Source organism: Panicum virgatum, chromosome 7K, assembly GCF_016808335.1.
Source record: "Panicum virgatum strain AP13 chromosome 7K, P.virgatum_v5, whole genome shotgun sequence".
In the NCBI taxonomy this organism is placed as follows: domain Eukaryota; kingdom Viridiplantae; phylum Streptophyta; class Magnoliopsida; order Poales; family Poaceae; genus Panicum; species Panicum virgatum.
This window is the reverse complement of record NC_053142.1, coordinates 27,323,269-27,340,482: the sequence shown is the minus strand read 5'-3', so window position 1 is coordinate 27,340,482 and position 17,214 is coordinate 27,323,269. Positions and strand designations below refer to the sequence as shown.

Genomic DNA, 17,214 nt, shown 5'->3' with positions numbered 1-17,214 from the left:
GAGCGGTCGCCCTCAGTGTACGCCAGTTTTGGCTGTCAACACTTCCTCGATCAACAACACCACCTGATGCGGCTGCAAACTTTGAGAGGGGAACTAACAATGTCAGTTTACATGGGTAGAGTGGAGAGCGGACAACGACTAAGCTAGCTTGGGACACATGATAACTTTGCCATTCTAAATGGAGCATGATGGTCGTCAGTTGATCGCCCGACGAGTGGATCAGGAGATCTTTACCGTCACTTCAAGCCAGAAGTCCTGCTTGAGCACTGCTACACCGAGTCCTCGCCGATGGTCGCATCCCGTATGGGCTCGCTCACTTGCACAATGCAACGTCCACTTGTTCGAATCAATGTGATTAGTTCCAAGAAATTCTTGAAGCAGTATTATTCCTAGCTCTAAATTTTATTCCATGATCTGGGGCTTGATCATGAATCCTTTTGATTTAAATGTAGAGTAACGGTAAATATTTAAACTATTTATTCTAATTTATGAACTCCAAACCTGACTTGGAGCTAAGAACCGGAGCATTATGCCGTATGAATGCATTTCTGTTTTCCACTCTTCTTCGTGTTGTCTGCTACGGTACCATAGATTTCAACTGGACACTGCACACAGACGCCTGACAGATGGATGGAGGATGGTTCAGATCACACACAGTTGAACAAGCCGATAAGACCTGGCACATCACCCCCGGAACATGATCTAGAGCGGGAACTAACAAAATCAGTTGACATCAGGAGAGCCGAGGAGAGCGAACGATGCCTAAATAATGAGCTAATTTGGAACATTCGATTGATGACTCTCGTTCTAGACGGAGTCTGAACATCAGTTGATCCATCGACAAGTGGATCATGAGGAGATCTCGACCGTTGCTTCGGGTCTGAACCCCTCCTTGAGCAGAGCCGCCATCACCCAGAGCTTCACCGAGCCCTCGCAGATGGTCGACGCGTCCCCTACTTGCTCGCTCACCTGCACGACGCAATCCAGTCAGTACGATCAGTGCGTAAATGATCAATCCATCTTCAATCCTTGATGACTAACCAATTCCAAGTGCTAGATATTAATCCTTTGTTATCGATCGGAAATGCGTGTGCAGCAACAATACCTTGAGCGTGAGCGTCGACACGACGCGGTCGGGCCCCGACGGGACGAGGCTGGAGATCTCCACCCGGAAGCACGCCAGCGACTCCACGGCGGCGCAGAGCGGCGCCGCCACTCCGTCCCGCCGCTCGCACTCGACGGTCACGAAGAACCTGCCGTCGCCTACCTGCGCCACGCCCACGCGCGTCACCGCCGCGCCGTGGCCCCGCCTCCCCGCGCCGTCGTCGCCGCCGCGGTCCTGCAGGCGCCGAGCCGCCGCCGCCGCCGCGCGGCCGCCACTGCGCAGCCGCTGCTGCTCGTGCCCGGCGCCGGCGGGCGGCGACCTCGGCCGCGCCTCCAGCGCCACGACCTCCTCCTTGAGCTTCCCGGCGTGCGCCTGCAGGTTCCTGACGTACACCACCGCGTCGGCGATGATGGAGGCCTTGTCCATCTTGGTGATGTTGGGGACCAGAGACCGCAGCTCGTAGAGCTTCTCCTTCATCCGGACCCTCCGCTTCCGCTCCGACACGATGGTCTTGGACCGGTCCCTCCGCTTCCGCGTCGTCGCCGGCGACGCGTCGCCGCCGTTCTCGCGGTCGCGGTGCGGCTCGGAGGCGAGCTCCCCATCCCCGGCGCCTTGCTCCGCCGAACGAGGGCTCCCGTCGCGGCCGTCCACGGAGACGCTCGGCGGTGGGTCGTCCGGGGACCCGCCGTTGTCGTCGAACTGCCACGGCTGGTGGTGATCTCCCGTGCCGGCGGCGATGACATCACCGCCGCCGAACAGCTCGTCGCCGAGCTGCATGAGGTCCTCCACCCACCCGCCGTCCTCGATGCCGGCCACGACACCGACGGGCGGCTCGACGACGAACCCGCCGGTCTGGAAATGCCCGCCGTCCACGGCGGCGAAGAAGCCCGGGCTGGCCATGAAGTGCTCCTGCGGCGAGAAGTGCAGAAGCTGGTGCTCCACCATGTCCATGGCTGATCGAAATGGTGGTGGACTGGTGGTGATCTTTTTTTTTTATTCGTCAAGAGGGGAGTTGTGGTGCTCCGATCCGGCGAAGAGCTCAACTGGGGTGAGCTCATTAAATAGATGGATTGTGAAACCGAGTCTGATTCCTTTTGTGCTGCGTTGTCAGCAATTAACAATGTATCGAAGACGCGCCCCATTGGTGGGGTGAACACTCACAGTACGCCTCCGGTACCACGATTAATCAGTAAAATATTGGAGAGGATTAAATTAGGTACGGGACTACGGGTTATTAGTTAGGACTCTGGCAATTGGCAAATTATTGTTGCCTGTAACAGCTCGCCACGAAGCAAGCTGTGAGCCTGTGACAACATCCGAAAGGAAATCCACGAGGATTTAGATAACAGCACCTTACTAGCGCCTGGACGTCCGGATCTGGCATCGGACGCCCTATCCCTAGTATTACCATTTGGACAGTGGCGGCATGAGATGAGCGAGCAAGATCCCTGGTCAGGATAGGTGTTGGAACATGAAATTCTTTTTATTTTTATTCTTAGACTTTGTTGGTTTGAACTTCTGGACATTTTTAGACTACTAACATTTGAGATGCCTAAAATCTGAATACCCTCAAAAGCTATAAACTAGAAAGCACGTGGGCGGTTGCTTCTAACTTCTAACTCTCATAAGCTTCTAATGTTTGCAGATCTCAAAATCAATGGTACGGTCCAAATGTACATGTCCAAAAGTTTTAATAAATGCGATCTTAATGTGTTTTTCAGTTAGATCAACTTCAGCAGTAGATTGTTATGAGCGCATGATGAAATTCTTTCAATACTCAACGAGATATTATGACTTTTTTTAGATTATGAAAAAAGTTAGCCTTGATCATTCACATACGAATGACAACAACCAAATAAAAGAACTAAAAGAGTTCTTAAACTCTAAATCTCAAATGAGTGATTTCACAAATACAAGAAAGAAAGCTATAAAACAGAGAAAGAAAACTAAAAGACTAAGCTTCAATCTTCTTCTTGGTTCTCGCTTCAACCTTGCAATGTATTCACGCAGCATCAATCTATCACATCTTTCGTCTGCATAGAAACTTGATGTCCGGATTATCTGTTGCTTCCTGGATCTTTTGCACAAATCTCCACCTAGCACATGGGTGTGATGAGAATATTGACATCGCCTCCAGAGAGATAGTGGCAACAAGAAATGTCACCATTGCCGTCACCAGCGTAATGTCGGACAAGAACTTTCTTAAACAGTTTTCTATAGCACCTGGTGTTAACAAGGATCTACATTTAGGGTAGCGCATCAGTAAAGCCTCCAAGGAGGAAAGCAGCACAAGAAGTGTCACCATTACTGGCCAGCTGGGCCGGAAGCCTCCTATGCCATTCCGGATTCATTTTGCAGTAAAATTGATGACCCTAAATCATATAAAATTGATAGACAAGATGAAAGAAGTCACTTATTTTTAAGAACCTCACATATTTGTTATGAGACGTAAGCCATTAATTTGCCATTACATGATTACAGACCAGATTTTCACCGGCAGCATGATATATTAATCATGAAACATGAGCCATAACATTGTCGTTACAAATGGAAAAATCTGTATGTGTGAAGTTACTTTTTCTAACATTCATCGATGGACTGTATGTGTGAAATTATTTTTTCTATCAAAAAGTTAATTTATATAATAGAGAAAGTGAGATTTGATATGACAAAGTAACTTTGCTATTTTGATCAAAACATACTCAAGTGAGATCTTGTTTTGAAGCCCTTGTTGAAACGAACAGAATGGTATACTTATATTTTGATTTGGATTTGGATGCTTAGTTTTGAAACTACTGCTTTTTTAAATCTGAAATTGATTAGCAATCGGTGACATTATCAATTTTACATGCTGCGGCCTCCTCCTCCTGCTGTCCGTATCTCCTATAAATAGTCATATGCGAGGGCTCTCCGAACGTTTGTAGGGAAAAATGCTCCCCATGCAGTGGCCTCCTTTCTCAAAAGGGTATGTTCTTAACCAACTACCATGGTGATGTACAATGACAGAGTTACCCTAAAAAGAATCATATGCCGTGGCAAGCAGATAAAATGGTCAAAGAGATCCTATAGAGATGAACGTCACTTCTCATGTTAATAAGACCGGTGATTGGAAGGTAGGTAATCAGTAGCCAGTAGGTCTAAGGTTTTCTTATAGTTTGACCATTCTCTGACCCAGCTTCCATCAGTATATCCTTGATGATTCCGAACCCAAACAGTGATGCTTGCAGTATATAAGTTTGTACTCCGTAGTACTTGATTTGACTTTTTCGTACATCAATACACCGAAGAAGCCAGAAGAAGGCATTATGCAGGTAGGCAACTAGCTAAGACGAGACAAAACTGCAGCTAAACTAAAGTCACATCGTCGTCACTTCTTTGGTCTGAGTTCAGAAGTAAGTTTGCAGAATTGCAGCTAGACATATAGAAAACACATGACAGCAACGAAACCTTATGATTTTTTTTTTTGTCAGTGTTTTCTGTTTTCTCCTCTCTACTATAGCCTAAGTAATAGTTATCTGTTTTATAACAAATTTGCCTTTTCTTTTTCCGAAAAAGAAACAAAAAAGTTGCTTAGCTCTTGGAAAGAAGTTCGTTCGTCTAAGGCTATGTTCTCGAGCAGCTTCAAAGCGATGCCTATCAACTACATGGAGTCGAGGCCGATTTTGCAGGGAACCAAAAGGAACTTATAACAAATAAAAGCAAACAACTAAAACCAATTAAGCTATTTAAAAAAAAGAAGCGAGAGATAATTTGGTTTGTAGTATATGTAGCCCAATGCTCCAGGTTATGCCTATAATTAACCACCGGACCTAAATTAATCTGAGTTGTGGTCACGAAATGGTGCTACAATTTAGATGTGCATGCCTAAGAGAATCTAGTCATAAACTCTATATATGAAAGCCTTCACGGGAAAGTAATGGACAATAATCACATAGCAAGAAGCAAACACTTGTCTAAACGTCCCCACCGTATTTCATTAAAAGAAAGCGATCTTCTCCGGCCACGAAAAAATCCTCCGAACCTTGACCCATGCCCACAAGGGTCATGTCTTGCGGCAAGCACAGTGAGGAAAATTTTTTTTACCCCTGCACTGCCGCCCCTCTTCGAACCCCGGCCGATAGGCAGGGCGTGCTACTGAGCCGGCTAGCCAGTCGGTCTAGCGGCCGTTCGTGCTTTTTGCATGCAGAACACGATAGGCAAACAATAAACATAGCAGGGTGCAAGTGGGAATACTTGTATTTTGCTGCATGCAGGCTGAAATCTGTTGCTAAAACCGTGAAGGTCACTTCCGGGGTGATCCTGTTCGTTGGGGCGTTACCATCAAAACACTAGATTATTGTTATACTAATAGGTTATATGGATTATGCTGCTAAGGCATAATAATGCTGAGTCACTGTTCATCTTGTGGCTCTGCGTAGTACTCCAATACTAAAAGGGTTAGGTTTTTGGTATCAAATGATCCAATGCTGACTTCACTGTTCCATCCGGTGGCTGTGCATTTTCGAGACTTGTATACGTTTTCAATCTCGATCAAGATGCATGGACGCTATCATTCATGCCGCATCACCAATCACACATTTTTGTATAAGGGCAGGTGATTACCCCACGCTCGATTCTTATCATACACATTCCCTAATCATAACGTTGTGACGACTGGAAATGCACCTGAAGTATACTATCTCAGTACAACTACGGCTGTCATGAAGCGAAGTTGAAACTTGAAAGTACCACAGAACGAAGCTTCACGATCCTTGTGTTGCGTTCAACTGAAATGTGAATTCCTGAGTTCTGGCTACTGAATCTCTTGGCGGTTTTTTTGAACGAACAACACTCGACGACTGCGTTTCTATTGATATAGCGAAAAAACAAGATTATATCTTGGGAGGCTATATCTAGGAAAAAAAGGCACGAGAACAACACCGATGAGTTGGAATTGGGCCGTTGAATGCAGTGAGCCTCACTTTAGCATCATTGATATAATGCAGTGAGCCTCACTTTACCAAGAAATTATGGTCATCAAATTTAGTATTTATAATTTGATGAGAAATATAGTTCACTTATCTAGAGCACATTTGATCACAACACCATTGAATAATTAAATTCTACAATCTATCTATGAAACTGTGCAATAAAATTGTGCATTGAGAGTGACTATTTCATTCTAGTGTCAAACTGATGCCACAGTCTTGGTAATCATGGGATAAAACCATGCATTGAGACTTGTCTTAGAAGCACATTAATTATATATCCATGTCATATAGATAATCCCCAAACCATATGAAGCCTACGATAGAAAGCTATTGTAAACTCTCATTGCTGCCATGTACCACACCCTGGTGACGACTCAAATTGTTTGCATCTCCTTTATTTCTAGGGATAGCAAATGACCCTAGTTAGGTAGTAAGTATTAGGGACCATCGTAAAAAAAACCATTACATATACATATACACCAAATCCATGAAAGGCAGCTGAACTGCAGTTAACAATCCTGGTATGACATGTTCATGAGGTAAAAGCTTTTGATGAGAAGGTTCTGGAACAATACCTGGTACATATATATTACACTACCTGTGAGTAGTTGTCCTTGCAGCCTAAGATTTACTAGGGAAAAACTAAAAAATTCTAAAGAAAACAGGGGGGAATAAGAATCATATATGGTGCATGACCTCAGCAGATTAAAATTTGGTACCGCGGGAAGGAGCCTGCTGCCTGAATGACACCTACCAGAACAAACATTTCAAAAATAGTACAAGGACAGCGTGAGCCACAGATAGACCTGAAACTCTCCAATATGAAAAACCAGAAGAAAAAAAGGATTAGAGAAAGAAAGCATGGCGTCACCGTACCGCCGCAGGAATGGCGCCATTTCTTTTACTACTTCTCCACATCAGCTCCACTAGAATATACACAAGGGCGGGTGTATCCAGTGCACCGACTACCCAACCCAAATCGTGCGGTTTGTGATGAGTAGGAGAGCCCTAGCACCAGCGGCTAGCTTAGTTTAATGGGGCCCGTCACGTTCCTGCACAAGGGAGGCCCGTGGAGGACTGCCCGGGGCACGAGGAGGGCACACACGGGCGCGTCGCCGGCGGAGGCAGGTAGGCGGCGAGAGCCGCGCGGCGGAGGGCCTGCTTCGTGTGGACCTGCGCCGGAAACGGACGGCCAGGGGGAGTAGCCACCTGGCAGCCGGACAAGCCTGTTGATTCTTTCTTAAGTCTTTTCCCCTTCAATGGCTGATCAAATAGTTTTTTTGGAGGACTGCTGATCAGATAGAAGGCTCTTTTTTTTTTATGCAGCTGATCAGATAGAAGGTTGTGGTCGCAGTTCGCATATGCTACCAGCAGATAGAACATGGACTGATGCACCTATCCTACCTGGCTTCGGCGCTGGCTAGCTCAACAGCTCCCGGAGTACGTTCGGGAGAAGAAAACTTCAGTGGCAAACTGGCAATGCGGTCAATTGTTCAAAAAACTGGCAATGCGGTCCTCAATTAAGCTCCGTTTGGCATTCTGTTGGATTCACAAGATTCCTCAGGAAGGCATCACAAGTTTGACCCCTAAAGTTCGCTGGTAATATAGGACTAGGTAAATGTCAAGCACGAATTTCTCTATCCCAAGTCCAGGCTTTCAGATAGACTCCACAGCAAGTTCAAGAGTTTTTTTTTTCAAAGAGTGCTAACTTTTCATAGTGAAACATCCATAGATGTTACTAACATTTTGTTGTCAATCTGTTCATTTCGCACACATCAGCGCCATCCATTCATCCAAATTTACAATCAAACATATTCTTTCCATGCACAATTACTGTGTGCCATTCTTTATACCGCACGGCAGATATCACAATAATAAGGTGAGTACAGATTATGGCTACGCCAGTGACCTCGCCACCAACATGGTTGTGCATGGAACCAACTCGTGGGAGACAGAAACAGTGCTTTAGTTAACTGAACTGTCATCTTACTGTTCTGCCAGCCGCAAGGAAACAAGCCACTCAACGTCAAGAGTCAGGTGCAAGCGTCTACGGTTTCCACGCTTGACTGCTAGTGTTTCCCCACTAGACGGCTAGTGCGCATCTATTTACAGTGATCAGCTTATCCATTCAAGGGCACAGTATAGCACCGCAAAACCAGCTCTGTACAGCACCTGTAGATTCCTTCGTGCCAGTGATTAGACTTGTGTGGTCGTTAGATCATCAGATGAGAGACAATTATCGTTTCCTAGAATGCTGCTTGACATCAAACTGGTAGTCATCATCGATGTCATCTTCAATTTCATCAAGAATCGATTGGTTAATCTTCTTTCTAGACACTCTCCTGTGCTTCTTGAGTTCAAGACGAGGCTCCGCTTGCTTCACCCCCATGACACCTGTTTTGTACCTGATTCAAGATGGATACACTATATTGCCAATTATTATAGAAAGAACAAACCGATACCTACTAACAATAGGTTTTCTTGTACCAAAGCTGGTTATTTATTTTTTTCTCGAACACGGAGGAGAGCTGCGTATCTTTGTATTAAGATAGTGATAAAGCTGGTTATATATTTACCATAATTAAGTGTACTAATAGTGTTCACCAGTTTGTTAAGTAAAAGAAAGCTACATCTGCTACAAATTTGCCAGCATATTTGCTTACGTAAGTATTTCTAGGAAACTTACTTTCAACAGGTACAAAGTGACAAGTCTATACCATCCAGGCATACCATACAAGATAATGCTCATAGTGACATCTTTGTAGCATACCTGACATCACCTTCTCGTTTTGTTCCAAATGTCCGTAGCTGGATTTCTTCTCTAATTTTGATCTCATCAAGCATCTGGAGATAGTAAGGATACCTTTCCCAGTCACCTTTCACAACACATCCTCGCTCGCCAAGGTGAACACAATCATTAAATTAACATTTTGAGGGTTCGCTCTCTTTCAGCATCTTTCTTATCTAGAATACCAAATGAATATTACTAGTAAGAAAATGACATAAAAAGAGACATGGCCTTAACATCGCCATGCAGACAATGCAAATGAGAAAATATTAAACAGAACAAAACTAAAAACTGTGGAAAACAAACCTCAGGAAACGTTTCTGCGAGACTCTTTTTGGTCACTTTCATCAGGCTAGGCTGGTTAAATCCAGGAGTGTCAGCAAGGAAGCCTCCATCAGGTATAGGAAGCAACGAGACATGGCGTGTTGTGTGCTTTCCTTTACCGCTTTTCTTGGACACAGTTCCAACACGTTGTTCACCAAACCATTTACTATTCTGGAGAATGGTGCGCACAAGAAAAAAAATCAGTAGCTACATCAAGACAGATTCTAGATTTTTACTATCACTGGGTTGTGAAGCTTTGTAACAATGAAGAGATGAGTAGAAGACATGAAAAACAAGTGATATACAGTTTGTAATGTTCTCTGGAAAAGAGCTGAATGTATTTATATCAAGAAACAGACCACTTTGCACATCTTTGGCAAGTCTCATCCCACCAATTCTTCAAATCAAAGCAACAAGCAAATACAGTATCAATCACGGATGCTGTCATCTCATGTCAGAATCTCTAAACACGATTCTTGCACCAAATCGGAGCATTTTGTTGGGCCACGTCTCCTACTATTACCTCATGCGTCGGATTAGAATCTAACGTCACCAAGCAGCTAAACATGGCATGAGGAACGAGCACTTCCAAAGCCTTCGGGAACTGTCGGGATGTCCCGGCCAAAAGAAACGTCTCTTCTCTCACCTGTGCTGTTCTTCCCATCCCCAGTGCTGCTTGTCACAATCGCAATGAAATCTCCGACAAACAAAAGGTGCGCGATCCTCTTCTCATCGGAATCTTGCATTATCCATCACCTGCATCCGCCTAAACGAGACATCCTCGATCTCCTTCCACACAGAAGGTGCCGCCAGCCCGCAGTTGGCGCTTTGCCGGCCGACGGTGCCGCGCCACTCCACCTGGCCGCTCCGGCGCTCGCGCCGCCCTGCCCCTCGCGGGAGCGCCGCCTCCGGCCCACGCTCTCCCTGCCTAATCCCTGCTGGTGTCCAACGCTGCCGCCTCGCCACCCCCATCGGCGCGCGCCCCCTGCCGATGCGCCGTGCCGGTCAGCGACTGCCTCGCGCGCTTGCGCTGTCCTGCCCCCAAGCGGGAGCGCCGTCGCTGTCGCCAGCCGACGCGCTGCCTGCTTAATCCCTGCTGCTCACCAGCCATCACGCCCTGGTCCTACCACCGCGAAGCCTCTGATGCACAACCCTGCACTTGCAAAATTTAGCATGTATCAACTAGCTTGCAATTCCACTGCTTGTTCTGTTTCAGATTCTTCACAACCGGAGATGCTACAGCTGTGTTGTTCCTCATGGGATATCCAACCACTTTCTCTCTTGCCAATGCCAGACAGCCCGTTTGGAACAGCACTCACACTAGTACTATTCCGTCATTGCTTTTCGAAGGAGTACAGCTGCTCTTTAGCTCTTTGCCGTAATAGAACTTCCAGCTCCAGCTGATTTATGGTTTGCATCACCACTTCCACTCCCTGGATGAGCACCTGAACCATTATTTGAACTAGCCTTCAGATCTGCGCTCATTGCCGGACTGGAGCTTCCAGTTGATTTACCGCTTGAGCCTCTGTTTTTCCCCCCGATACATCGACAGACTGCAGCTCAATTTTTAACACTTCCAGAATACTTGGCTGATGCAACAATGTGATAATTCATGTGTTCCACTTTTCCAATATTTGATACAGCCACGCTATATTTGCCTTATGAATTGACTTTACCTCTATTAATCATATTAGAAGACCAAACAATATACCTTATCATTGCTGCATTTAGCTGCATTCTCATTTCAGTTTCATGTTACTTACATATAAGTACCATACATCAAATGAAAATTTCTCTAACTACGGTCACACTGATATCTATACCAGAAAAAGAGCAATGGTGCTATAGAGCTTGCAAAGTTTGCAACTCCAGAATAATACCAGGTGATGATGGACATTAGTGCACAACTCACGCAAGCAATATGATTGGAAGTAAGAAAATTCCTCCATAACCAAGCTGTAACATAGATTCAGTTATTGATCATTAAATGGTTCTTTAACCGTATTTTCTATATGCTTCAGGTACAAAGTTTGTTTCATAGGATCAGATGAGACTTATAAGTTCATGTTTTTCTAGAAAAAGGGGTAGAGCTCATTGGGAAAAAACGCAGAGACCCTAAAGAAACAGTATGATCCAAGCACTATTCCACCTGAGATATCACAATGGATTACCCATAAATTTCACTTTCGTAGTCAAAGTGCTATTCAAAAAAATTAAAGTGTAAAAAACATGGAACCTTCTTTTGAGGTTGTGATGATCAAAGAAAGACATGGAAAACAAGGAACACTACCAAACATCATACACAATGAATCTAATGATGATCTGCCACCACTGGTAACAATATCATCAAAGAAAAAGATCGAGCAGGTGCAGCAAAGAAAAAATTTATTGTTTAGTCCATATTTTATTAGTTTCTCTAATGCCAAGGTTGTAATCAATATGATATGTTGACAATTTCTCAGTGCCCAGTGTTTCCATATTTCTTAAGTTAATCAATAATATGATAACTCACACCTAATGGCAGGGTTCACGGAAAAAAAAATCAGTACGCATGCAAGAGATCTGAGATCTCAAAATCAGAGCTATGAAGCTGAAGTACCCATCCCAATTCCCATCCTACAGCTACCTCGCTTCACCAGATGAGACAGAAAAGGAGGGGCCATCTGCACTGCAACCAGCTCATATACTGGCCATACGCGGTAACGCCGCGAGCATTTCTAGTTAATCCTGGATTCCACATCGGATGTACTAGCTCAATGCCCTACTAACATAATATGACATTCACCATCCACTGCTAAGAACTTATGTGATGAAAAGAGGACCATTTTTATAGAAATGCTAATAAAACCACAAAACATTCGTGTGGAAGAAAGTGTGGAAGACTTGGGCGCCCGGGAAATGCAAAACATTTGTGTGGTTGGCTATTCAGAACTGTTGGACTGCAGATCGTTTACCAAAAAAGAGGCCTTCCACATCCTGAGCACTGCCCTCTTTGTGATCAGGAGGAAAACATTCAGCACATCCTAACTTCCTGTGTGTTTGCTAGGCAATTTTGGTTCGCCATTTTGCAGCCCCTAAACCTGTCTCGACTGACTCCCACAAGGAGTGCTGTCTTTGCTGACTGGTGGAAAAAGGCTGAGAGGAAACTCCAGAAACAACACAGGAAGGGGTTTAACTCCTTATGCATTCTTGGAGCCTGGATACTATGGAAGCATAGGAATGCTTGTGTCTTTGAGGGGGCGTCTCCAAACCTGCAGGTAGCGGTGCAAACCTTTAAAGAGGAATCCCACCTTTGGCAGCTCGCAGGGGCTAAGAGGCTTATTGCTCTAAGCCTCGAGATGGGGGTGGTGCAGGCCTAATATTTGGTGGTGTTTGTGGTCTGGTCCTAAAAATGTGTGGCTTTGTAGTAGTTTTTTTCTTGATCTGAACGTTCCACACTATGGTCCAAGGTGTGGGATGTATTTTGTATTTGGACCACTCTTTCTCTCTTAATACAAAGATACACAGCTCTTCTGTGTGTTCAAAAAAAATAAAACCACAAAACAAAGAAATTCTCAGTGAATTATAAATGCAAATCAAAGCTTCAGAAAATGATTAAAAAAACTAATCATGCAAATGGCATAAATGATGAAATGAATATATCACCTGCTCAAGGAGTTTATGTATTGGATCTTCTTCTGATATGTTCTGGTTACACCTCAAAGCATTGATCAGACTGGACTTCCCAACGCCACTTGGACCAACAACTACAGTTGTTTGTCCTTCCAACATCTCTTCAAGAGCACTAAATCCAGATTGCTTGTCAACACTTAGAAAGAGCGGATCATAACCCCAACTCTTCAATCTGTCTCTCCAGTATGCTATTGTCTGCCTTGCAAAAAACAAAAGAATACCAATCAACCATATATATAGAAAATGGAGCAATAGAGTGCACACAACAAATGCAATTTTACATATCTTGTTACACATTTACACTTGAAGAACACTGGAAGTTGAGCAGTTGCTAAATGTTCAGATTAGAATAATGGACAAGGAAAACAAAAGCACGAATGTACGAGTAGGATGGCCCCTTGCTTTGCTTTACCAGCCCCATCTTGGATCCTAATACAGGACACCATTCTAAATGGTGGGGTTTCTAAACAATACATGCATCTCCGGGTGACCTTTTCTGCATCCAAAGGAGCATGTTCCCAAACATATTTACAGTGTACATGGTGGAGCAATGGAATGAGTGATATGGAATCTAATACGTGCACCATTGGTGGCATTGCTGATTATTTGATTGAGAAAGGTGCCACCAACAACATATTAGAGCACAAATGAGTATTGATTAAAAGATGTTTTTTGTCCTTATATAAGATATAAATTGGGAAAGGGATGATCAGTTCTGACCATTGATACTGATGGTAATACTCTGCGGTTATTAATGAAAGCTAAACCATTTTTCTTGAGAAGCCAAATAACTCAGTCATGATGCTCCCTAGTATTGGGATTGAAATTGGTTCGTCATCCTTTATGTTTTTACAATACCATTTTCTCTGGTTCCCACTTCATTGAGCACATCGCGGCACATTGTCGAATGAACTAGGCAAATGCTTATCCACAGACCGCAGTTCGTATCTCCAATGAAATGCACTATGCTACAATCCTGCCAATCTGACTCGCAGTTGAAGACGGGGCACCAGTTGAAATGGTACCTGTTCGTCGACGACCTTGTTGAAGACGAGCACGAAGGGGATCCCCGTGGACTCGGCCTCGACGAGGAACCTGGTGAGCGTGGCGGGCTCCGGCCTGGGCTGGTCGAGCGAGAAGAGCACGACGAGGCGGTCGACGTTGGCGACGGGCGGGTCGGCGACCTCGGACCGCCACTCGAAGACGTCCTCGATCACGCCGCGGCGGTCGGCCCAGTCGACGGCGCCCACAAGGACGCGGTCCCCGACGAGGACGCGGCGGCGGATCTTCTTGAGCAGCGCGCGGACGACGCAGAGAAGGTCGGAGCCGCGATGGCGCTCCAGGCCCGGGGCCGCGGCGTCCACGATGACGCGCATGAAGTTGGCCTGCGACGCCGCGACGAGCCCCGTGGCCTGCGACGGGGGCAGCTCCTCGGCGGGAGGGGGCGGGAGGACCGCCGCCAGCGGGAGCAGGCGCGGGTGCGGGGAGGAGTGGTGCGGCGCGCGGCGGAGGGGCGCGAGGGGGTGCGGGCAGTGCCGGGGCGCAGGCGGGAGGCGCAGGCGGAGGCGGGGCAGCGCCGCTGCCGCCGCCGCGGCCGCGGTGGAGGGGAGGAGTGGCATTTCGGAGTTCCGGGGAGCACGTGTCTAATCTACGCCCCAAAGTACAAAACCAAGTATGAACACATGTAACTTGAAAAAACCGGACAGAGAACCCCCTCAGGCGGTATTGCATGGTGGTTTTGCCGTGGACAGCCAGCGTGGCACTGGTTTACACCGTGTCGCTGCTGGGTTGACTGGGATTTGATAATATGTAACTTTTGAAAACCGGACAGAGAACCCCCTCAGGCGGTATTGCATGGTGGTTTTGCCGTGGACAGCCAGCGTGGCACTGGTTTACACCGTGTCGCTGCTGGGTTGACTGGGATTTGATAATGGGACCCACCTGTCAGCTCACTCTCCCACATAACACCCACCGGAACGCTCAAAGGACTGGCCCGACCTGGGCCTGTGGCTGGCTGCGAGGACGCACCCGGCCTCCGTGTGCGCCCCAGACCGCCGCGCCATCGCCGGCGTCCGAGCCTGACCAAACCCTAGCGCTCCCGGACGCGCTGCTCCTCTGCGTGCTCACCTGCCTCTCGGGGCCCCACCTCACGGGGGGCCGCCTCGCTGGTCTGCAGGCGGTGGACGCACCTCGCCGGGCGCCTGCGCCGCCGCCTCGCCGTGTGGGATGGGGCTTCGTCGCGCACCGCCTGCCCTACTGCTTCCCGGACCTCGCCGACTTCGACCTCTTCCCGGCCTCCATTGCCGCGCCCATCGCCGCGGCACCCCACGCCGCCGCCCCGCTCCTCACATGCTTCTCCAACCTCCGCCGCCGCCCCGCTCCTCACATGCTTCCCCGCCTCACCGCCGTCGCCACCAGCTTCCCCAACCTCCACCGCCTCTCCGCCGCCGTTGCCGCCGAGTCCAGCGGTCTCATGTCCATACCCGGCGGATGCCCGACGCTGCAGGAGCTCGAGCTCCACTGCTGCACCGACCTCACCCTCCGCTCGGTCTCCGCCTTCGTGCACCTCCAGATCCTCCGCATCATCGCAGCTATGGGGCGCTGTTGTGCCATGCTTGAGGAGCTCACCATCGCCAACCACAGGATGGATCGCCAATCCAAGAACAGAGAGGGAAAGAAACAGGGGAGTCGGCTGTTATGTTGGGGGGAGCCTGACAGGTGGGTGCCACCGTGTAAACCAGTGCTGCTAGCAGTCCACATAGGCAAAACCACTATGCAATACCGCCCGGGGGGGTTCCCTGCCATGTTTTCAAAAGTTTAATGTGTTCATTACCCGGTTTTGTACTTCGGGGTGTAGATTAGACACATGCTGATACTTTAGGGGGTTAAGTAGACTTTTTCCTTCCGGGGAAGGGGAGCACAGTGGATAGACACTATTTTTTTTGAGAGAACCGGGTCTATATTTCATTTCAAGTTTGCATCGTACATCTTACAAAGGCACCCTTTGATGAAAGAAAAATCACACACACGTCCTTGTAAGAAGCTCCCGGTCGTTCTGCTCGCCGGCGGCCGGAGGAGACGTCCTGCAGCCGACCACCATCCCACGAAGCAACAACAAAGTTTGAAGTGGCCCCAAGAGAAGCATGCCAGAAAGTTCAACATGCCAGAAAGTCACTGAACATACGGGCCAAGAAAGATGGCCGACGGCCATTGCTTCACCGGTGAAGTAGGGGTCTGACGCCACGCCGCATCAACTCCAACACGCTGACGAGAAGAACACCCAAAAGGGGATGCAAACCACCAGAAAGGTGGGAAAGCAAACCACCGACCCGATTCCTCAAGATAGTGGTAAGCACTAACCTCCGACCTGCAGCACCAGTTCCGTCGCCGTAGAAAACGCCAGAGACGCCTCGGAGTACAGATATCGTTGCCGAACAGCAAACATTTGCCGCCGCCGAGGCACAAAAGAACCCATGCGACCACACCATGGGTACAGACCAACAAACCGACAGGCTGCCGCCACTCGCAAGGACGGGGAATCCGCCGGGGATGCCCAAGAAGGCCACGCCGACACTCGATCTGGCTTCACCGCATCCACGCCGTTGTCGCTTGCAGTAGCCGCAGCAGCCTAGGTCGACAGAGCCACACCACTCCGGAAACATGGCCAAACTTAACCCTAGACTACCTAAACCTAGGAAGAGGAGGGTATGTACACCGGACACCATCTCCGAGGATCCCCTCATCCTCCATCGCCGGCGAGGACGTCGGAGGGGGAGGGGATCCGGCGGATTCGGTGCTGGACTCAAAAATTTCCCTCAGTTCGCCCCGATCTACTGTGGAGAAGGGGAAGGAAGGTTGCCAGTCCACGACTAGTGGATAGACACTGGTGGCTGGAGTTCCGAGGATTTCGGGGGGTTTCTGGAGGCCCAGTAATCGGAGGGCCCGCCGCGGCGGGGTTCTTCTGGAAATGCGCGGAGGCCGGGCCGGCTACGGGAAATCTGAGGGGATTTTTTTTGTTTTTCTCCTAGAAAAAGTTCTTCTTGCCTCTCTAAACTTTGGACCGAGTCCGCTTTTCCTCCCTGAACTTTGAAACCGGCCGACCAGCCTCCTCGGACTCCCAAAACCGGTCACAGGACCTCCTTGAGAGGGTTTGAGGGCAGTTTTACTATTTTTCTTTTATGTTTATTTTAACTGAATCTTTAAAAATTATAGTAAATCACAAAAAATCATAAAATATAAAATTCAATTTTGTTGGACTCCACATGAGTAGATATACGCAGTGAACATATTATATGGTATACTTTAGTATAAATTTTTTGCTATATTTTTATATATATACTTTTCTATAATTAATT

The 17,214-nt window shown here is 47.5% G+C and overlaps 1 protein-coding gene, 1 long non-coding RNA gene and 1 pseudogene across 2 annotated transcripts; all 3 read right to left on the bottom strand.

Annotated features, from left to right (window-relative positions):
* Positions 1–570: 570 nt before the first annotated feature.
* Positions 571–2,117, bottom strand: LOC120642983 (transcription factor BHLH156-like). Its single transcript, XM_039919531.1, has 2 exons — positions 1,106–2,117; positions 571–969 (listed from the first exon to the last, which is right to left on the bottom strand). The coding sequence occupies exons 1-2, from the start codon at positions 2,054–2,056 to the stop codon at positions 850–852; spliced, it is 1,071 nt and encodes a 356-aa protein (XP_039775465.1). The 5' UTR covers positions 2,057–2,117; the 3' UTR covers positions 571–849.
* A 4,340-nt stretch (positions 2,118–6,457) lies between these two features.
* On the bottom strand, positions 6,458–7,066 carry LOC120642982. The gene is made up of 2 exons (XR_005662819.1): positions 6,952–7,066; positions 6,458–6,825 (listed from the first exon to the last, which is right to left on the bottom strand). It is a non-coding gene; the product is annotated as an uncharacterized LOC120642982 (long non-coding RNA).
* Positions 7,067–7,760: 694 nt separating this feature from the next.
* LOC120640708 lies at positions 7,761–14,489 on the bottom strand (annotated as a pseudogene).
* Positions 14,490–17,214: the final 2,725 nt, after the last annotated feature.

Bases quoted from the DNA above. Each gene is read 5' to 3' on its own strand.
- LOC120642983 (XM_039919531.1), bottom strand. From the start codon at position 2,056: ATGGACATGGTGGAGCACCAGCTTCTGCACTTCTCGCCGCAGGAGCAC. The intron at 970-1,105 runs GTATTGTTGCTG...TGCGTCGTGCAG, and splicing joins TGTCGACGCTCACGCTCAAG to GTGAGCGAGCAAGTAGGGGA.